Source organism: Geotrypetes seraphini, chromosome 5 (assembly GCF_902459505.1).
Source record: "Geotrypetes seraphini chromosome 5, aGeoSer1.1, whole genome shotgun sequence".
NCBI classification, from domain to species: domain Eukaryota; kingdom Metazoa; phylum Chordata; class Amphibia; order Gymnophiona; family Dermophiidae; genus Geotrypetes; species Geotrypetes seraphini.
The window spans coordinates 123,034,502-123,057,433 of NC_047088.1; the positions used below are offsets into that span (position 1 = coordinate 123,034,502).

Sequence of the window (22,932 nt, forward strand, 5' to 3'; positions counted from 1 at the left end):
ACGTATTTCTACTGCCCTTCCATCTTCCCCTCCCCAGGCCTGTGACTTCCAGTAATTTACTGCTTTCTCCTGCCTCTTGCGAAGCCCGCCCCCCCTGCAGCGATCGGCAACACAAGGGCCCCCCCCTCGCCACTAGGCAGGATTCTATAAATGGCACCACTAGGCAGGATTCTATAAATGACACCTAGCAGTTGATTGACAACCCCTACATGTAGGGACCGCTAGGTACCTTTTATAGAATCAAGCCCTCACTGTATGGCATCAGGGTGCAAACTGGAGGCCCCCTCTTATGGAAATGCCCTCTAATTGCTTGGTGCCTTTGGAAATAAGGGCTTTTGAATTTGACTTTCCTAAATTTAAGAGTTAGGTTTCTAAATTAGCCTTTTGAAAATGTACTAAGGTTGACTTGCTAAATCTGGCACCCTAATAAAAATTAGCCTTTTGAAAATGTACTAGGGTTGACTTGCTAAATCTGGCACCCTAATTTTACTAAGATTCCAAATTTAGGATTCTAAAAAGTGGGTGACATCTGGAATGGATTTAGAGCAAGGAAATAAAAATATGAGAGTTCAGCACTAATCCCCAATAATGGATATAAACTTTGGGTCTTAAATTTATGAAAATGAATAGCAGGCCTAAATGTAGCATTGTAAGGTTAGACATTCAAAAATACTTACCCGTTTATCAGTCACCACTATCAGTTTACCCGTTTATCAGTCACCACTATCAGTTTCCTATCTGCTAATTTTAGCAGAATTAACCTTTCATTGACTCAGGTACAAATTTAGATTGTAAGCCCTCTTGGAACAGGAAAATACCTACTGTATTTGAATATAACTTGTCTTCAGAGTCACTTATCTGGGTAGTTACCACTCATACCAGAATAAATGCCATTGAATATCAACCTAAAAAATGTTAACAGAGAGGGAAAGAAACTACACTCCAGTAGATGAAAACAAATGGTGAATCTTTATTCTAAATAAGAATATATAGAAAGGACTCAACATGTACTCCAGCATTGCTTAGACTTCTGTTACTGCATATTTAATTGTACCTTTCAACTAGTGAAATTATGCACCTATTTAGGAATATAAAAGGTTTACTCCTGATGCAGGCACTTTTGACAAAACACAGCCATGTCAAGTCCTTTCTATATTTCCTTATTCTTATTTTCATCTACTGGAGACCAGTGTGATTCCTTCCCCACTCCATTAACTTTTATGAGAGACTTTCATGGGACTCCCCTTTCCTCTCTTTTTCCATTGAATATCAATGCATCTTTTTTTTTTTGCCTCATCAGGGATTCCTAATTTTGTCTTGTCTACAATGAATATGGATGAAATTAATTTGCATATACTTAGGTTTAGGTTGATCATAGTTTTCTAGCCTGTCCTCCCAGGGTAGCCCAGAATGGGTTACATGAATGCATCTATATTTATCTTGAGAAACACATAAATTATGTTAATACAATAATACTATCATAATAAGTCTTAGTCTCAGTGCATACAGTTTATCTCATCCACATTTATTGTGGATGATATACAGTCCTGAACTGCTGTAGATCAGTTTTGGAAGTCCTGTGCTAGGTGAATTTTCTGTAATTATACACTAGGTGCTATTTAATTGCTAACCATATTGCCTGTGACAATGTGATCCTAAGTTCCTGCTTTATCAGTAACAGTATTTATTTCTGTTGATATCATACCATCGATGTCAGAAGGGTATTGGCCAAACATTGCCAAGTAAGGCTCATAAATGACAGATCGAAATATCCACTCCCAACGATGTTCATTTAAGCGTAGGATGCCTTGCCGTGCCACACCAAATGCAATTACCCACACAGCGAAAAGGAAGAGGAAGAAGAATACATCAATCAGCTGTGAGAAAAAAAAGCACAGTTACTTACCGTAACAGGTGTTATCCAGGGACTGCAGGCAGATATTCTCAACATGTGGGTGACATCATCCATGGAGCCCCGTCGTGGACAGCTTTTTAAGCAAACTTGATTGAAGATCTTAAAGTTTGCTAGCGCTGCAACGCGCATGTGCATGTGTGCCTTCCTGCTCAGCTAGGGGGCGCGTCTCCTCAGCATGGCTTCAGTTCAGATAGCTAGCAAAGAAGCCAACCAGGGGAGGTGGGAGGGTTGCAAGAATATCTGCCTGCTGTCCCTGGATAACACCTGTTACGGTAAGTAACTGTGCTTTATCCCAGGACAAGCAGGCAGCATATTCTCAACACGTGAGTGACCTCCAAGCTAACCAGAATGGGATGGTGGGAGAGTTGGCAATTTAGGAGAACAGATTACGCAAAACTGATTGGCCGAACTGGCCGTTGTGTCGGGAAAAAGTATCCAGACAGTAGTGTGAGGTGAAGGTATGAACAGAGTATTAAGTGGCAGCCTTGCAGATCTCCTCAATAGGCGTGGACCTGAGCAAAGCGACAGACGCTCTGGCTTTAAGACCCGACCCTGCAGTGGGAAACCAGCCTGAGCATAGCAGAAGGAAATACAAGTAACAACCAGTTGGACAAGGTGCACTTGGAGACAGGACACCCCAACCGATTTGGATCAAACGATATGAAGAGTTGAGGAGTCGTCCGATGAGCTTGAGTGCGTTGCAGCCAATGCCCTCTTACAGTCAAGAGTGTGTAGCGCCACTTCTCCAGGATAAGAATGAGGCTTAGGAAAAAACACAGGAAGAACAATGGATTGGTTGAGGTGGAAATCCAAAACCACTTTCGGCAAGAACTTAGGATGAGTACGAAGGACCACCTTGTCATGATGAAAAACAGTAAAAGGCAAGTCCGCAACCAGAGCTTGCAGCTCACTGACTCTGCGAGCAGACGTGAGGGCAATCAGAAACACCATTTTCCAAGTGAGATACTTCAAAAGAGACGTGTCGATGGGCTCAAAGAGAGGTTTCATCAACCGAGCCAGAACCACCTTCAGATCCCAAACCACCAGAGGAGGCTTGAGCGGAGGATGGACATTGAAAAGACCTTTCATAAACTGGGAAACCACTGGAAACCAAGCGGCTGATGAAAAGCAGCAATGGCACTGAGGTGGACTCAAATAGATGTCGATTTGAGACTTATAAGATCATGAGGGGCATAGAGAGAGTAGAGAGGGACAGATTCTTCAAACTTTCAAAAAATAAAATATCAAGAGGGCATTCGGAAAAGTTGAAAGGGGACAGATTCAATACAAATACCAGGAAGTTCTTCTTTACCCGTGTGGTGGACACTTGGAATGCGCTTCCAGAGGATGTTATAGGGCAGAATACAGTACTGGGATTTAAGAGAGGATTGGACATTTTCCTGCTGGAAAAGGGAATAGAAGGGTATAAATAGAGGATTACTGCTCAGGTCCTGGACCTGTTGGGCCGCCGCGTGAGCGGACTGCTGGGCAAGATGGACCTCAGGTCTGACCCAGCAGAGGCATTGCTTATGTTCTTATGTTCTTATGACCGAGACAAGTGCAGCAGATAATCCAGCACGGAAGACAAGAAGGCAGACAGTGGCTCCATGCGATTCTTAGCACACCACACAGCATATCTAGTCCATTTCTGGGTGTAGCACTGGTGAGAGGCCTCAAGAACATCCTGAACAGACTGAGAGAAACAGAAGGAGGGAATCACGTTGAGAGGAATCAAGCCATTAAGTGCAGAGACTGCAGATTGGGATGCAGCAGTGAACCTTGACTCTGAGACAGCAGAGAAGGAAACACAGGCAGAAGCAGAGGCTCCCTGAAGCAGAAGGGAGAACCACGGATGTCTGGACCACCAAGGAGCTATCAAAATCATGGTGGCATGGACTGACTTGAGCTGGACGAGAGTCTTTAGAATCAGAGGGAATGGAGGGAACGCATAGAGGAACAGGTCCGTCCAATCGAGAAGGAAAGCATCCACCTCGAGACAGTCCGAGGAGTAATTCCTGGATCAGAAGCGAGGCAACTTGTGGTTGAAGGGGGAGGCGAACAGATCTATCTGCGGAGTCCCCCATCGAGCAAACACCTGCCGCAGAGTGGAGGAGTGTAGCGTCCATTCATGTGGCTGGAGAAGGCGGCTCAATTTGTCCACCAAGCAGTTCCGCTGGCCCTGGATGTAAACCACTCAGAGGAAGATGTTGTGATGTATCTCTCAATCCCAGATCCGTAGAGCTTCTTGGTAAAGGGACAGGGATCCTGTACCCCCTTGTTTGTTGTCATAATATATCGACCAGAAACACACAATCTTGAAGCAAATGACGAAAGGCCTTCAGAGCACTGAAAATGGCCCGAAGCTCCAGCAGACTTATGTGACAGCAACAATCAGTACTGGACCAGAGACCTTGAGTACATAGACCATCGAGATGAGCCCCCAGGTGTACGCGGAAGAGTCCATTGTAAGGACCTTCTGCGTGGGAGGCGCATGAAAGAGAAAACCTGTGGAAAGATTGGAAGAAAGCATTCACCAGCGAGAGATTGTTTCAACAAAGGAGTCACCGCAATGTGTTGAGAGGCGGGATCCCGGTTCTGTTTCCATTGGGATGCCAGGGTCCACTGAGGAACTCAGAGGTGAAGCCTGGCAAAAGGAGTTACATGAACAGTGGAGGCCATGTGCCCCAGCAGGATCATCATATGCCTGGCCAAAACTGTCGACAGAAGGGAGATCCTCTGGCATAGGTGAACGAGGGCATCCTGTTGAGGCCGAGGCAGAAAAGAGCGGAGGCGAACCTTGTCCAGCACCGCTCCGATGAACTGCAAAGACTGAGCGGGACACAACTGGGACATGGGGAAGTTGACCTCGAAACCCAGATGCTGAAGGAATATAATAGTCTGTTGAGTCGCTGCAATAACCTCTGGCTTGGACGGCGCTTTGATGAGCCAGTCGTTGAGGTACGGGAACACTTGAAGACCCTGCGTCCGCAGGGCCACCACCACAACCACGAGGCATTTCGTGAAGACCCTCAGGGAGGATGCGAGTCCTAAAGGGAGAATTCGATACTGTAAATGGAGATTCCCCACCCAAAATCGTAGAAATCTGTGAAAGGCCAGATGAATCAGAATGTGAGTGCAGGCGTCTTTGAGATCAAGTGAGCATAGCCAATCCCCCTCGTCCATCAGGGGATACAAAGTGGGAAGAAAGAGCATGCAGAACTTCTCCCTGACCAGAAATTTGTTCAACGCTCTGAGGTCCAGGATAGGGTGAAGGCCCCTCATCTTTTTGGGGACTAGAAAGTACCGGGAGTAGAACCCAGTGCCCTGTTGACACAAAGGGACATCCTCCACCGCCCAGAGGTGAAGGAGGGCTTGAGCCTCTTGAAGAAGAAGGAGAAGTTGCGTCCTGTTGGAAAGACACTCTCTTGGAGGCAGGTCTGGAGGAACCCTCAGGAACTGAAGGGAGTAACCTTCTCGGATGATGGAGAGAATCCAAAGGTCCGATGTAATCAACTCCCACTTGTGACAGAATAGGCTGAGACGACCTCCGATGGGTAGAGGAGAAGGCTCATGGATGAATGGGGGCGGCATGCTCAAACCAGGATAGTCAAAGAGACGGCTCTGGTTTGGCCGTCGCAGGGGCCTGAGGCTTTTGGGGGGCCCTCTGCTGCTGCCTATGCGGCGCTGTGAAAATGCTGGCGTGGACTTTTGAGGATAGCACCGGGGTGGCAATTTGTACACCTTAGGAGGAGCCGCCTTCACCTTCAGTCTCACCAAGGAGGCGAAGGAACGTTCATGTTCGGAGAGACGTTTGGTAGCCGCCTCAATGGAGTCATCGAAGAGCTCATTGCCCAAGCATGGGAGATTCGCCAGATGGATCCATGTCAACTATGCATAGCCAGGCCAGGCGACGCTTGGCTATCGTGACCCTCGAGGACAGTTCAAAGGCATCATAAGTAGCCTGGAGCATATAAAGGTGAATCTGCAACAACGTTTCCTGAAGCTGGCGGAATTTGGACTGGTAGGCGGAAGCCAAATCATCCTGGAAAGATGGCATGGATTTGATGCAGTGCTTGAGATAGGATGTGAAATTGAAATTGTAATTCAGGACTCGGTTTGCCATCATCAAATTCTTGTACAAGCGCCGGCCGAATTTGTCCATAGAACGGCCTTCCCTGCCCGGCGGGACAGCCGCGTAGACCTTGGAGGGATTAGATTTTTTTTAAGGAAGACTCCACAACCAAGGACTGGTGGGAGAGCTGAGCCTTTTCAAACCCCTTGCACGGGACCGTCCGATAGTGGGATTCCATCTTGGACGGTATGGCAGGAATTGCGTATGGCATCTCCAAATTCTGGAAGAAAGTCTGTTTTAAGACTGGATTCAAGGGGAGATGCAGGGATTCCCTCGGTAGATGAGGAAGTTCCATCTCCTCCAAATACTCCCGGATATATCTGGACTCAGACTGGAGGTCCAGTTGAAGGGCCTGACCCATGTCCACCATGAACCTGGTGAAGGAGGAAGTCTTGGCAGAAGAGGATCTGGACTTCGGGGCAGCAGAGAAAGAAGGAGAGGCCTCCCTCTAGAACTGCACCAGCACATCCGTGTCAACAAGCATGGATGCCGAGGAAGCTCTGCTAAGAAACAGGGGAGGCATCGACAAATGCTTGCATTTAATTACATTACATTACATTACAGATTTCTATTCCGCCTATACCTTGCAGTTCAAGGCGGATTACAAAAGATTTGACTGGACATTTTCCAGTGAAGATACAATTTTTTTTTTTTATTATAACAGTGGAGAGATAGCTGGGTAGAATCAGAGGGGAACTTACGAGTTGGATAGTAAATTGGCATTGCAGGACTGTGTGATATAGACAGATAGATTACAGTTAGAGTAGGTAAGGTTACAAAACATTTCAGGGATCTGTTTATTTAGTTGGTGTTTTGGGGAGGATTTTTTAGAGGAGAATTATCTGGAGGTAAGGTGAAGGGGGGTTAAGATGTTTGGATGAATTTTTTGAAGAGCAGGGTTTTGATTTCTTTTTGAAATGTTTTGAAGTCATCCATTGTCGTCAGTAGGTTGGAGATGATATGGTTGAGTTTTGCTGCTTGTGTTGCCAGAAGGTTGTCAAACATTTTCTTGCGCTGTGTGCCTTTGAGTGGGGGGAAGGCAAAAGGGTTCGGGGTTCTTCTGTGTCTTGAGGTGAAGATCTGGTTTAAGCGGTTATTTAGGTAGGAGGGGGAAGAGCCGTTTAACGCTTTGAATAATAGGCAGTAGAATTTGAATTGAATTCATGCTTGTATGGGTAGCCAGTGAAAGTCTAAAAAGGCAGTTGTAATTTGATCATGTTTTCTCAGGGAGTATATCAGTCTGAGGGCGGTGTTTTGTATGGTCTGAAGTTGTTTTATCATAAAGGCTGGACAAGGTAGATAGAGGGAGTTGCAATAGTCCAGCAAACCTAAGACTAGGGATTGGACAATTAGTCTGAATTGTGCTGGGTTGAAAAATTTTCTGATTTTACGTAGATTTCTCATGGTTAGAAACGCTTTCTGGGTTGTCTTGTTGATTTGGGACTACATTGTGCAACATCTGTCTATCGTTACTCCTAGGATTTTGAGTTCGGGTTGTATCGGGTATTTGGTATTTTTGATTTTCAGTTCTGTGATGGTAGGAGTTTTGGCCTTTTCTAGAAAAAGGAATTTTGTTTTTTCTGAGTTTAGTTTCAGTTTGTGGTCCATCATCCATTTTTCTACTGTATCTAGGGTTGTTTCCAGCTTTGCTGTGGTGGTGGTTTCTGATGGGTCGAAGGGGAGGAGTATGGTGATGTCGTCTGCGTAGTTGAAGGCTGTGACATAAAGGTTGTCTAAAGTGGCTCCTAGGGAGGAAATAAAGAGGTTGAAGAGCGTAGGTGAGAGAGGTGATCCTTGTGGAACTCTGCAGGGATTGGACCATGGTTCTGATTTGGTATCATTGGACTTTACCCTATAGGTTCTTGATTTGAGGAATCCTTGAAACCAATTGTAGACCTTGCCTGAGATCCCTATGGCGTCAAGTATCTGTAGTAATAAGGAGTGGTCAACTAGGTCAAATGCTGCGGAGAGGTCAAGTTGTATTAACATCATCTTTTTTCCTTTACTGATGTGTTGTCGGGCTGTATCTAGTAGTGATACAAGTAATGTTTCTGTACTGTGGTTGGTTCGAAAACCTGATTGTGAGGGGTGAAGTAGGTTATGGTTTTCCAGGTAGTTGGTGAGGTATTGTGCAACTAGGCCTTCTATTATTTTAACGAATATTGGTATTGAAGCGATAGGTCTGTAGTTGGAGGGGCTATCTATTGGGCCTTTGTGATCTTTCATGATGGGGTGATTAAGATTTCTCCTTGGTCCTGTGGGAATTGGCCGTCTGTCAATGTGGTTTGAATCCATAGCATGAGGTTGGTTTTGAATGTGGTGGAGGCGTTTGATAAGAGGTAGGTGGGGCAATTATTTAGGTCGCTGGTTGCATAGCTGTATTTATTGTAGAGTCGGTTCAAATCCGACCAAAATATGATTGGGAAGTTGGACCAGCTTCTGTCTGCTACGATGGCTTCACCTGTTGAGGGGTTTGTTGTTATCTTTTCGAGATGGGTGTGTGTGTTGATGAATGCAGTTCTGATATTGGTGATCTTGTTTTTGAAATGGTCTGCTAGTTGGATGGCTATCGGTGGGTGGTTTCCTTGCGTAGCTAAGTAAGGTTTGGTGTCAGTGAGGTTCTTTACTAGGTTGAATAGCTTTTTTGTGTCTGGGATTTTTGTGCCTATCATTTTGGAGTAGTAGGCTTTCCTTGAGTTTGGTCTTGTATTGGTTAATTTGATTTCTCCATGCTGTTTTGGTGTGTTCTAAGCTCTTATTTTTTTCCATTCTCTTTCTAGTTGTCTGCAGAGCTTTTTTGATTGGAGAAGTTCGGAGTCGAACCATTTATCTGATGGTCTGCAGATTTTAAATTTTGATTTTTCTGGGGCTAGCTCATTCAGGATGGTTTCGCTTATGGTTCGCCATTGGGATATGAATTCGTTAGGGGCTATAGTGGCGATAGCGGGGTCTGCTTTGTTCTAGAATATGGAGGGTTCGATTTTTTGGCGTGCTTTGAAGGAGGTTTTGGGTGGAGGTTGATTTTTATTGCATTGAGGCCAGTTGATGTTAAAGGTGTATTTATAGTGATCTGACCAGAGGGAGGGGTGCCAGGTTCCATTTGAGATATGGATTTCGGGTTTGTAAGAGTGTTGGGTCATGTAAGCAGCGATATCTAGTTGGTGGCCTTTTTCGTATGTGGGTTGGGGGTTGAGGATCTGGTAGTTCAGTGTTTTGAAGTATGATAGTAAATTTATTACTTGTTTAGAGGTATGATCTTCTAGATGGAGGTTTATGTCTCCTAGGAGTAGGTTATGAGTTCTGGTAAATGAATTCTTCGAGAGCTTGTTTGTTATCATTCCATTTTCCTGGTGTTGAGTAACAGAGGATGCATGTTAGTGTTCCTATGAGAGAATCGTCGGATAGTTGACAGGCTAGGAGATCTAGGTGGGGGGTAGAGTGTTTGTCTAGGGTCTTTATATTGATGTTGTTTTTGAGTATGATGGCTAGACCTCCACCGCGTTTTCTTTCTCTGCAGACCAGTTCTATTTTGTAACCCATTGGGCAGAATTCTGTGATGGTGGGATCGGAGTCCGAGGTTAGCCAGGTTTCAGATAGGAATAAGCAGCTTAGTTGTTTTTTAACTATCCAGTCCTTAATAAGGTCTGCTTTTGTGCTTATTGATCTGATGTTCATATATGCACAGGATAATGAGGTGTTGAATGTTTGGGGGGAGGGTGTGCAGTTTGGGTGGAGGAGATTTTCTTTGGTTTGTGGATGATAGTTGTGATCTGATGATCTTGGTTTGGGGGTGGTCTTTTTCCCCAGCTGGTAGGTATGCTGATATGATTGAGTGAGGAGCAATCTATCAAGTTTCTGGGAGAGTATAGTTTTCTGGTTGGTGGAGGGAACCTGTAAGATTCTGTTAAGGTTGGGATGGAGGATGTATGATACCTTTCTGTTTTTCTGTTGGTTAGGAGTAGGAAAAGCAGTAGATGGACGAGTACGCTTGTGGTGAAACCGGGAGACATAGTGATATTTCGTGTAGAGAGCGGGAGATTCTGCGGTTTGGTACTTGGTGTGTGGGGCGAGAGTCTGGGAGTTGTAGGGAGCGGGAGATTCTGCAGTTTGATACTTGGTGTGTGGTGTGAGAGTCTGGGAGGTGTAGGGAGGTTGGGGGGGGGGGAGCGTCTTCCTTCCCCTCTGTCCTGTTGTGTCTGTTACCCTCACTAGGTAGGCGAGGACCCCAGGGTCCGAGGGATGGAAACCCAGGGAGTAACCTTCAGCAAGCCCAGGGAGGAAGAAACCTTCTGACGCGGCTGCGAGGAGGGAGTCTTCGACCTCGATTCGCCTCGTCTCGGAGACTGAAGAGGTATGGAAGACAGCCTGGTCGAGACTCAAACTCGAGGACGGCCGATGCCTCGATGGACCTCAAGGCCCGAGGCCCCGGAGACCTACCCCACCCAGGAGGAGTGTCTCGAGAACGTTTTGCAGACCGCCGCTTCGAAGGCAAGGCACGCTTAGAACGGTGCCTCGATCGAGGTCGGGTGGCCGGAGAAGTCTGCCTCAAGAGAGTAGGTGAAGAATCACTCGAGGAAAATCGGTGAGAGCGATAATGCTTGTCTCGGGGCCCCATGGCGCGACGCTCAGGCTGGTTCATAGGGAGCAGGGTAGAGGCCGGGGCAAGCTGGGCCAAAACAGAGGAGATCTGCGTGGTCAAGATAGCCTTAAGCATGTCCTTGAACATGGATTTGGTCGGATTGGTGCAGCAGTGCGCTCCAACGAAGGCAACCTCGAGGTAGAGTATTCCCTTAACTTGGAGGCATGCTTTGGAGGAGGCCTAGTAGAGGCTGGCAGGACTGCACTCACTGCCTGGGATGCCAGAGACTCCGTGGAAGGCTTCTTCGGTAGCGGAGCTGAACCTGAAGGAGGAGGAGACTTACCCGAGGCCGAAGCTTTAGCAGTCGGAGCAGCCAAGGCCTTTGAAGCCGAGGGGGACTTGTTCGGGGCCGAGGCCTTCGAGGTTGAGGTCGAGGTCGAGACTGGGGGTTGAGGTCTTGTCAGCCGGCTGAGCCATGGCACCGAAAATCTCAGCAATCTTGGCCCGCCGTCGTCGAAGAACCCGAGGTTGGAGAGTGGCACAATGCGGGCAAGAGTCGGTAGGGTGGTTGAAACCCAAACAGATAATACACCAACGGTGCGGGTCGGTAATCGAGATCACCCGACCGCACTGCGTGCACTTCTTAAACCCGGTAACAGGCCGGGACATAGGGAGAAGATGAGGCCGTGGCCGTACGAGGCCAGGTGGCCAGACAAAAACTGGGGTCCCCCGGTTGAAATCGGTAAAAGGAAAAAATAACAAAGATTTTAGAAGCGTTGCACAACGACTCCGATCAAATAAAAACAATAAAAGAAGCCGTGGTGCAGGAAGGCACATAGAATCGAACGCAGAGAAGTAGAAACAGGGCTTTCTGGCTCCATGGAAAACTAAGAACTGAGGCCACGCTGAGGAGACACGCCCCCTAGCTGAGCGGGAAGGCACATGCGCGCATGCGCGGTGCAGCACTAGCAAACTTTAAGATCTTCAAGTTTAAGATCTTCAAGTTTAAGATTTTCAAGTTTGCTTGAAAAGATGTCCACGACGGGGCTCCGTGGATGACATCACCCACATGTTGAGAATATGCTGCCTGCTTATCCTGGGATAATAATCAGGGAAATATTTTCATCCAGTTAGAGAATAACATTTAAAACAAGATTTGCTTTTTTCTCAGGTATATATAAGAACCTATCACATTCTTAGTTTTATATGTGTTCATCATAGTAAGGGCAAACAATTTTAAAAATTGCACATGTAACGGAGATAATTCTATAATTGTGTACCTATAAATGGGTACCCAGAGGACATCTGGTGAGAGCCTATTTTATAAAGAAACATAGGCACCTACTTTCCTGTATAGAATACTAATGTAGCAGCAAAACCCCTGGCCTATAATTTAGGCATAAGCATTTATGCCAGTTATAGATCTGCCAGGAGATACATTCATAGAAAAGAGAAAGCATACTGTGCAAATAGCCAAAATATGGACAGTGTGAAGACCAATGTCCTTTAAAAAGGTCCTTTACTGAGACAGTGCTGATTAACAATAATATAATGGGACTAGACATGGGCCATAGTATGGCACTCTCATCTGCATCAGGAATCCATAACCAGTCTAAAGGCAGTTCAAAAATATAATATAAAAACAAATAACTGTATAAAGGATAACGTGACTCATATATAAACTTGTTTTTTGGTAGTACACATGTGCTTAGTTTCAATTTTGGCGGGAAAAGGACACTGATGGTGCACTGACATGCCCAACTCTTTCTCTGAGGCTGAAGTTTTATTCAATTTTATAATTCTGGCAAAACTTCACATTGGATGGTTGTTCTTGTTTTAGTATTTTGAATTGCAATTACAGACCAAAGAATCTATAGAACAAGAACAGGGAAAAGTAGAAGCATGGGATTTCACACTTGGGTTCCAGCCAACAAATTCAAAAGTTAGATAAAAGTGATACATTACTGAAAACAGTCCTAGCATATGAAATTAATAAACCTCCTCTAGATTCTAGAACATAGTTCCATGGTCTGAAATGCATTTTTATTAATTACATCCCTTCCAAACATTCGAATAACACCATACATCCACTCTGTCACCCCTCCATACTTACTACCTATCTTAACCCCCAACCACTCCCTCCCCCACCCTTCTTTCCAAACCTGTGGTGCAGAATCAGTAAGACACTGCAGTTTGCCTTGCTTTTGTGGTAAGAGATTGTTGAAAAGTTCACCATGGTATTGTATATTGCACCATTTCTACTTTTGCCATCTTAGCATAAGACTGCAGCTCAAAAGCTGCCAATTCTCTCATTTTCTGCCCAACACTGAAACACTATTTTCATAAGAACATAAGAATAGCCTTACTGAGTCATACCAATGGTCCATCTAGCCCAGTAGCCCATCCTCGCGGTGGTCAATCCAGGTCACTAGTAAACTTGCAAAAACTCAATAAGTAGCAACATTCCATGCTACCAATCCAGGGCAAGCAGTGACTTTCCCCATGTCTATCTCAATAACAGACTATGGACTTTCCTCCAGGAAATTGTACAAACCTTTCTTAAAACCAGCTGTGAAAAAAAATTTCCTCCTATTGGTTTAAAAAGTATTTCACTGTGGGGGGCACTGTTGAGCCTGACTAAGATGGTCGCTTGATTGCTTATCTCCAGCAACCTCTTTTATTATCTTTATCTTCCGACCTATCTACTTCAACTGGAATTTAAATCATCCTGCTTCATCAACTGCTTAATTGGCGGCTTCTAAACAAACTGGCAAAAGGCACAAGTAAATCTCCTGCAAAAACACCTGCTAGTGATCCTGAAACTCCCTCCATGGAAGATCTTTGGGAGGCAATTAAAGCTCTCCAGGATAGTATGACTGAAACCAAAGATGCCACTAATGAGATCAGTGACGAACTGACAACGATGAATGCTGAACTTACAACACTCAAAACAAAAGTCGCTGATTTGGAAATAAAGATAGTGACATCTGAAGCTAACTTCAAAGCCCTTCAAAGAACTCAAGGAAGCCAGTAATAGATCCAGGAGGAACAATATTCACTTACTCGGCATCCCAGAGGGAAGAGAGGGCAATAATATGATTAGTTTCCTTGAATTCTTCATTCCCAGACTCTTAAACCTGCAATTTTCAAAGGACTTTCAAATTGAACACAGGACTCCATCTTCAGGCCAACCATGAGACAGGCATCCCAGACCTATCATCTTTAAAATTCTAAGATATCCTGTGACAAACTCGAGCCCATTTCGGGGTTTTCCTATGTCCAACCCAAGTCCGGTCTGGGTTTTGCCACAGGCATTAGGAAGAAGTACAATATACCCCTATGTAAAAGAGCGGACCAGGTAGTATCCCTGACTTTAGGCTTAGCTGACTATGGTACAGACCTGGAAATAGAGGCAGGAGAGCCAGAGCAGGAGAGGTTCAAGCAACAGAATGGCACAGGGTTTAAACTTGGCCCCGAGCCTGCTAGAAGATTACTTCCTTCCCTGCAGCCTGTCCAGGCAAGGATTAAGGATAGGAAGGAACCTGCACTTAGGCAGATGGAACAAGCCTGTGTGTGGAAGGCCCCGCCCCCACCTAGGCTGAGGGGGAGTGTCCTTCCACAGCTTAAAACAACAGAGTTAGGAACACTACGGGGGAAGCAGCCTGGAGGCAAGGAGGAGAGAACCATCCACTCTCTCTGCACCCTGAAGAGTCTGGCCCTGCAGACTGGCCGATGCTGGACACAGAGGAGCTTACTGCTGACCCTGAGAGTTGGGAAGGAACCCCAGGGGAACCCATGGAGACACAAGCTAGTCTGGTAGGACCGGAAGGTGTGCCCGTGGACATTGATATGCAGTAGGGAATATGTGATTGCCTGCAGCCACAGTCGTGAAGCTACCAGTGAGGCTAGTGTGTGTTTGAAGGGGATTGTTGTACCTCTCCCTTCTGAAAGGGCACTTGAAGTTAGTGCTGAAGAGCTGTAGTTGTGAGGCTTGAAAACGTTTTGCATTATTTTCCTGCTAGCAGCTAAGCTGAGCCGGGAGCGTTCTTCCCCACAGCTGTGCATAATTAATTACCTGCACGGCACAGCAGGGAGCTGTGCTGGGAACTTGGCCTGTTCTCAAAGCTAAGCATAAGCAAGAAGAAAATGCCTTCACAGGCTGAGAGGGGCTGGGTGTACCTTTTGACTGCTGAACTAACGAACAATACATTTGACAGAGCAACAGGGAGTGAGATGAAATGTGAAGCCAGTGAAAGCATGTGACAGGCTGGCCGGGTCTCCTGTTGTTCAGGTTTTGTTGTTCAAGTTTATTTTCTGTTCTGGATTTACTTATCTTTGCACGGACACAGCTGCTAGAGTTGATGCAGCTCAGTGAATGTTGCTAAACCAACCTGCCATGGTGAAAAAGACTGTGTAAAGAATTGCTATGAAAGTCCAGAGGCAGGGGACTGTAGGTTAAGGTGAGACTCACCCAAAACTGGAAACTGGATGTTGATGTTTTGCCCTGTGTGTGAGCAGCCTGGGTTTGCCTCATGGTAATGAGGGCTTGTTTTGAACACAGCTGAGCTGAAGCTATTTTCTTTTGTTGAATGAAACCTGTGCTCACAATAAAACCTTTGATTTGTTACATCCTGTCTGGGACTCTTGCCTTGCATGCCCTTCTTAGGCTGTTAAAAAAGCCGAGTAAAGTCCTGAAGGGTCCCTTGGTAGTAGGGGACACGCCAGGCCAGAGTATGGTGTCACGATTCCAGGGCTTGCAACACAACGCCAGAGCTCGGGTGTGACAATCCACTAGTGCTGGAAATTATACAAAAGGCATGATCGCTTGCACTCCTCACTTATGAAGGCAGCACGATTATGATGTTACCAGATCTCCACAAAACCAAAGTGAGAGCTCAACAGCAGTTCCTTGCTTTCCGACCTCAGCTAAAGAAAATGGACACCCACTTTGGTCTCTTTTACCTTGCATAGATGCGAGTTACATTCCAGAACCAGACCAAGGATTTCCTCGATCCTGAGCAGCTAGCCTCCTTCATCGAAGACAAGCTACCGACTCCAATTGACTCTGTCTGACCCTGACAATTGCTACTAGATAATTGCCTGTTTGTTTTCCCTTTGATCTTTCACTGACTCGTTGTTTATACTTGCCTAATGGAGATCTTATGTCCCGCTGTTTTTTCAACATAGCGCTTTGCTCTGGCTGTCTGTCAAATTCCTGCCTTGACTGATATCGCTACTATCTACACTGTGTTTGTTAGACTTTATTAGCTATTTGCTACTTTACTAGCTATTTGCTAGATTGAAGTTGCATATATGTATTATCTTTATTCTGGTTGCTGGTTTTGCTTTCTCTCATTTGACTGTCTGGCTTCTGTTTTTCAAGCCTCCCAAGTTTTCCTGCCTGCTGCTCCTTTGCATCAGACTATTATCATTTGCCTTATTGTGTTTTAGTACTTCTTTCTTTCAGGATGTTAATGCTAATGCTTCTTTCCTTTAATTCAACCTATTTTTCTACCGTGGCTTCAGATTCTTTTGAATGATCTCTCATGCCTCTCACAATAATTTCCCTCAATGTCAAAGATTTTAACAATATCATCAAAAAAAGAAAAATATCTTATTTAGATGACTTTACTCCGGATGTTGTTTTCCTTCAGGAGACACATCTAAATGCTAATGACTCTGCAAAATTCACCAACTCTGCAAAAAAAGGGCTTTCTATTCCCTGTTACTCCCCTGCTATCAATGGTAACAATGGTGTACTTACACTGATCAAACAAAACTCTGCAGTGACTGTGCTCCACATCTCTTATGACACACATAGATGCTGGGTCAGAGTTAAACTCTCCATTTCTGATCAGACCCTCAGAATAATTAATATATATGGCCCTAACATGGATGCACCTGATTTCTTTCACAGCCTTGCTAATCATATTCTTCAGAAGCCTGATTTGCCTATCATTCTAGGTGGAGATTTCAACCTGATCCTTGATGCTTGATAGGAAATTGAGAGTTCCTTACAAGAAAACAAAATCATAGTATGATTTTAGAGATATTATAGACTAGCTGCATCTCATTGATCCCTGGAGAATCTCACATCCAGATACCAATCAATATACCTTTTTTTTTTTGACCATACATTCCACATATACCAGGATAGATTATTTCCTTGTTAGCTCATCCTTAAATGATAATTTACTCACAGCAGAAATTAAAGATATCACTATATCTGATCATGCCACTATCACTCTCCACTGCAATGATTTTTCTTTGGAACCCCACCTGAAACACTGGAGATTTAATGCGGCTCTTCTTACTTAGGACCACTTTATAGACACAATCAACACAGCCATATCAGAATTTTTTAGGTTTAACCTTCTCAATCATACTAATTGGACCAACACCTGGGATGCCTTTAAGGCATTTATTAGGGGGACTATTATTCAGTTCTCCAGCCGCCTATGCTTAGACAGGAAGAGACACCAAACTGAACTGGAAAAACTTATTTCATGACACAGAATGTGTACATTATCCAACTTATATGACATGCCTACTCTTACTAAATTACGAAATCTTCGATATCAATATAATTCCCTTTTCAGTAACTTGGCTGTACGTTCAACCTTTGTGCAAGCCGCTTCTTACTATGCTGATAACAATCAAACCGGACACCTCTTAGCAAATTATCAAATGAGCCCTGTGTCATTAAGAAAGCGAGATGGTAGTCGCAAAAGCTGGGAAAGTTGACACCTCCATGATCACGAGAGTATTTCAGTTTCTTAAGGGCAATTTGTAGTTGTTTACTTTACCAAAGAAAATCCACAAACATTTTCTCTAGACAGTTGCATATAGAGTGGGGGAAATAATATTGGAAGCATGCTCAGGATATAATTTACTTTAGGGGAAATCATCATCCGAATGGTAGAAATTCTGCCCCACAAAGATAGGTTGAGAGGAGACCATTTCCTTGTGCAGTTTTTGACAACAGAAAACAAGAAATCTGTATTGTATTGTATAGTGGATTCAATGGAGGGGACAAAAAGAACCCCAAGGTATTTGATTTTATTAGGGGACCAAATGCAGCCAAGAGAATTGTGTTCAGGCTGCATGTCCATATAGGAGGAGGTAAGAGGTAGCTAAAGTCTCGGGGAAGCGGCGAGAGTACGTTCCGCCCACCCCTACCGCGTCAGAGGCAGCGCCGGACTCCCCCTTGAAAAGGGGAGGAGCCAACGCGGCACACGCGGTACTGGTGCCGATCACAGCAGGAGGAGACAGGAGCAGCGTGCTGAGGCAGCCAGAGAGCCAGGGAGAGCAAAGAACCCGGGGAAAAGTCAAAGAGAAGGAGGTAGGAGGTAGCTAAAGTCTCGGGGAAGCTGCAAGAGTATGCTCCGCCCACCCCTACCGCATCAGAGCAGCGCCGGACTCCCCCTTGAAAAGGGGAGGAGCCAACAGCACATGGCGAAGGCGAGCAGCAAAGGCGCTTGCCTTAGCGAGAGCGCCTTTGCGAAGGGCCTTTGGAAGGGACAAGTCACTACTATCAAGAACACCAGAGGAGGACAGAAAGGTAAAGAAGTAGCAAGCATAGAAGGTAAGGAAGAGACAGATACAAAAGGAACAAACCCACACAAACAATAAGGTAGCGAAGACAGCACACACAAGAGAGGCAGCAAGGCAAGGAAGTGACAGGCACAGAAGGAAAAGGGGAGGCAGGCACAGTACCACACACCTAGAAGAGACAAAGCACACAAGGGTCCCAACACAGCAACATAAATAGGCTACAAACAGAAGAACAGCACACAGGGAGTCAGAAGGTAAGGGGGAGGCAGGCACAATACCACACACCTAGAAGGGAAACAAACACACAAAGGTCCCAACACAACAACACCAGCAGTTTCACTACAAACAGGAAGACAGCAGACAGGAAGTCGGAAATCAACCAGTCAACAGAGACAGAAGGTTCATAACAAATCATTCGGATACTACATAAGGTAAGCAAGAAATGGAACCCAAGGAAGCCAGAAGATGAGCTTTCTTGTCTTCTGTACCGGCTGCAGTATGTATGACTACCTCCCTTCGGGGATCCGGGCATACATTTACAGTCGATGCATGGAGATGGATAGCTTGAAACGGCAAGTACGACTACTGGAGGAGACAGTGACTGAACTAAAAGAACTCCTCATCTTTGAAGATAGAATCCGAGAACAGAAATTTCTAGTGGAGTTCAGTCCAAACGAGGAGGTCAAGGAACTGGAAAGATTCATTGAGGAAGCTCACCAGCAACACATAGAGATCCCAGGCCTGGATGAGAGAAGGGAAGACACCCCTGCAAACTCAGGAAAAACTGAAGATGAGGTAGGAGACGACCGCACACCAGGAGGAAGAGAGAGAACGCAGGAAGACGTCCCCCCACCCAAAGAGCCGAAATCAATCTCAAGAGTATTGCAGGAGGAAGAAGAAGATTGGCCCTAAACCATGGACTTGAACTTACGATCCCCAAGGAACCCCAAAATAAAGAAGATGAGGATCATTGTAGGTGACTCTATTATACATCATGTGGACAGCCACATTGCAGGAGGAAGAGAGGACAGAATCGTCACCTATCTGCCTGGAGCAAGAGTGAAAGATGTGGCCAACAGGATCATAGACAGCGCAGGGGGAGAGGACACTGCTGTGCTTATCCACGTGGGAACCACGTGCTTATCCACGTGGGATAAGCAGGCGGAAGTATGACAGGGAAGAGATGAAGGGCCAGCTCCACTCACTCGGAAGAAAACTGAAGATCAGGGAGGTGAAGGTGGCCTTCTCCAAGATCCTCCCGGTACCAAGAACGAATGGAAAGAGACAAGGGGAATTGCAAGCTATCAATGCCTGGATGAAACGATGGTGCGAAGAGGAAGGCTTTGACTTCGTGCGCAACTGGACGGCGTTCTGGGGAAGAAACAAGTACTACAGAAAAGAAGGACTACACCTCAACATGAAGAAGGCCATCGAGAAGGCTTTAAACTAAAAGACAGGGGAAAGCCGACAGTCGACCACCAGTCGATGGCCCGGGCGACAGGATGCCCCGATGAAGGAACCACAGGCTACTACTCATACACAGGAGGGGATGACCTCACAGCAAATAAGGGAGACAAGGTAGGAAGGGACAACTCAGACACAGGAGGGGACGATCATGCAGCAAACAAGGGAGACAATGCAGGAGCGGAAAAGGATACCGTGAAAGAAACAGTAGAGACAGACAAGCGTAGAAAGTCCAAGAAGGTAACACAAAGAGAACTCAAATGTATGTTTACAAATGCTAGTAGTCTGGGAAACAAAATGGGATAATTAAAGACAATAGCAAGACAGGATGAATTGGAAATCATTGGCATAACAGAAATATGGTGGAATGAAGAAAATAAATGGGACACAGTACTACAGGGATACAAACTATACAGAAGAGATCGAGTAGGCCGGAAAGGTGGAGGTATTGCCCTATATGTTCAGGAAGGAATAAAATCTGTTGGAGAGGCAATGACGTAAAAGAATGTGAAGCTAGAGTCCCTCTGGATCAAGATTCCCAGTCACAATGGCGCAGGACAGACGGAGGAAACTGACTTGGAAATGATAGAGGAAATCAAACATGAAAGCAAGACAGGCAATGTAATAATCTTGGGAGACTTCAATTTCCCGGGGATAGACTGGAACCTGGGAACCTCCAACTGCGGAAAGGAGGCCCAGTTCCTGGAGGCGCTAGGCGATTGCTTCCTGGAACAAATGGTAAAAGAGCCAACAAGAGGCAATGCCACCTTGGACTTGGTCCTAAATGGCCTCAAGGGACCAACAAAAGAAGTAGAAGTCACGGTCCTGCTGGGGACGAGCGATCACAGCATGATCAACTTTAAACTTGACATCGGGAAAGGGAAACGTACCAAAACCTTAACCACGACCTTAACTTTAAAAAGGGTAAATACGATCGCATGAGAGCCATGGTAGAATAACGGCTCAGGAAAAAGGTGGACAAACTTAATACAGTAGACCAGGCGTGGTCCCTACTGAAAAATACTATCACGGAAGCAGAAAATCTCTACATTCCACGGATTTCCAAGCAAAGGAGAACTAAAGGCAAAGGAGAACCGGCATAGCTTACCAGACAGGTGAAGGAAGCCATAAAAGAAAAGGAGGACTCTTTCAAAAAATGGAAACGCACGAAAACTACCGAAGCTTGTAACAAACATAAAGATGGCCAGAAGAAATGTCGCAAGGCGGTAAGGGATGCCAAAAAGGATTATGAGGAGAAAATAGCGCAAGAGGACAAAAACTTCAAGCCCTTCTTTAGATACATAAAAGGGAAAAAACCCGCAAAAGAGGCAGTGGGACCCCTGGACGACCAGGGAAAAAAGGGAACATCTTGGAAGACAAACAAATTGCAGATAGACTTAATTCCTTCTTTGCGTCTGTCTTTACAAAGGAGGACACCGCAACAATACCAGAAGCAGTGGTAGTATTTAAAGGAGTAATAGAAGACAGCCTCACCACTGTAGAAGTGGACTTGGACCAGATATACTACCAGATCGACAAACTTAAAAGTGATAAATCCCTTGGACCGGATGGAATTGAAGGTTGAAATCGGAGAGTTATTGCAAAAACCTGTCAACCTGACAATTAGAACTGGACAGATACCGGATGACTGGAAGATAGCAAACGTTACGCCAATTTTCAAAAAAGGATCGAGAGGTGAACCGGGCAACTACAGACCTACAGGATAGCATAGTCCAGCACTTGGATACACACGACCTGATGAAAGCCAGCCAACATGACTTCAGGAAAGGGAAATCATGTTTAACGAATTTACTTCAATTTTTTGAGACCTTGAACAAACAAATTGATAGTGGAGAAACGGTGGACATAATATACTTAGACTTCCAGAAAGCGTTTGACAAAGTTCCACACAAAAGACTTCTCAGGAAACTACAAAGCCATGGAATAGAGGGAGATATACTAAGATGGATAGGCAAATGGCTGGAGAGCAGAAAGCAGAGAGTGGGCATAAATGGGAAGTTCTCCGACTGGGAGAAAGTTACTAGTGGTGTACCCCAGGGCTCGGTACTTGGGCCGATCCTATTTAATATTTATATCAATGACCTTGAAGAAGGAACATCCAGCGAGATCATCAAGTTTGCAGATGACACAAAGCTATGCCAAGCAATCAGATCGCAGGAGGATAGCGAGGTACTCCAGAGCGACTTGTGTCAGTTAGAGAAATGGCAGATGAAGTTCAATGTAGAGAAATGCAAAGTAATGCATTTAGGCAGTAAGAATAAGGAATATGAGTATAGAATGTCAGGTGCAACTCTGGGTAAGAGCGAACAAGAAAAGGTGGCGGCAAAGAAAGCAAATAGAATGTTGGGCATGATAAAGAAGGGAATCACGAGTAGATCGGAGAAGGTGATAATGCCGCTTTATAGAGCAATGGTCAGACCCCACTTGGAATACTGCATCCAACATTGGTCTCCCAACCTAAAGAAGGATATAAAACTGCTGGAGAGGGTACAGAGACGAGCAACGAAGTTATTAAAGGGTATGGAGAAACTGGAATACGAGGATCGACAGAAGTGACTGGGATTGTTCTCCCTTGAGAAAAGGAGACTACAAGGGGATATGATCGAGACCTTCAAAATATTGAAAGGAATCGACAAAATAGGGCAGAAAAATTATTTACATTGTCCAACTTGACACGGACAAGAAGACACGTAATGAAAATAAGGGGTGGCAGGTTCAGGACAAATATCAGGAAATTCTGCTTCACGCAGAGGGTGGTTGACACCTGGAATACCCTCCCAAAGGAGGTTACCGTTGGATGACCATGGAATAAAGGGAGTGCTAAAGGAAGACAAAGCAATCACCAACAAACTGAACACATTTTTTGCGTCTGTATTTACTGAAGAAGCATACCGGAACCCATCAGGCTATAAGCTAGAAACAAAGATGGAAAGCTGACTGGATTGACGGTCAGTCTAGAGGAGGTGTGTAGACAGATTGATAGGCTTAAGAGTGATAAATCCCCGGGACCGGATGGCATCCATCCAGGGTCATCAAGGAACTGAAAGGGACTATAGCTGAACTGTTTCAACTAATAGCCAATCTGTCAATCAAATCGGGGAAGATTCCGGAAGACTGGAAGGTGGCGAATGTTACGCGATATTCAAGAAAGGTTCTAGGGGAGATCTGTGAAACTACAGGCCGGTGAGTCCGACTTCGGTACCGGGAAAGATGGTAGAGTCGCTGATAAAGGACCGTATCATTGATCACCTTGACGGACATGGGCTG

At 45.3% G+C, this 22,932-nt stretch overlaps 1 protein-coding gene across 1 annotated transcript in view; it reads right to left on the reverse strand.

Moving 5' to 3' along the window:
* The window catches only part of TRPM8 (transient receptor potential cation channel subfamily M member 8), a 2,182,726-nt gene that overhangs the window by 348,066 nt on the left and 1,811,728 nt on the right, over positions 1-22,932 (reverse strand). Inside the window, 1 exon segment of the mRNA XM_033944097.1 lies at positions 1,706-1,877. Within this exon segment, the coding sequence (XP_033799988.1) occupies positions 1,706-1,877 (172 nt within the window).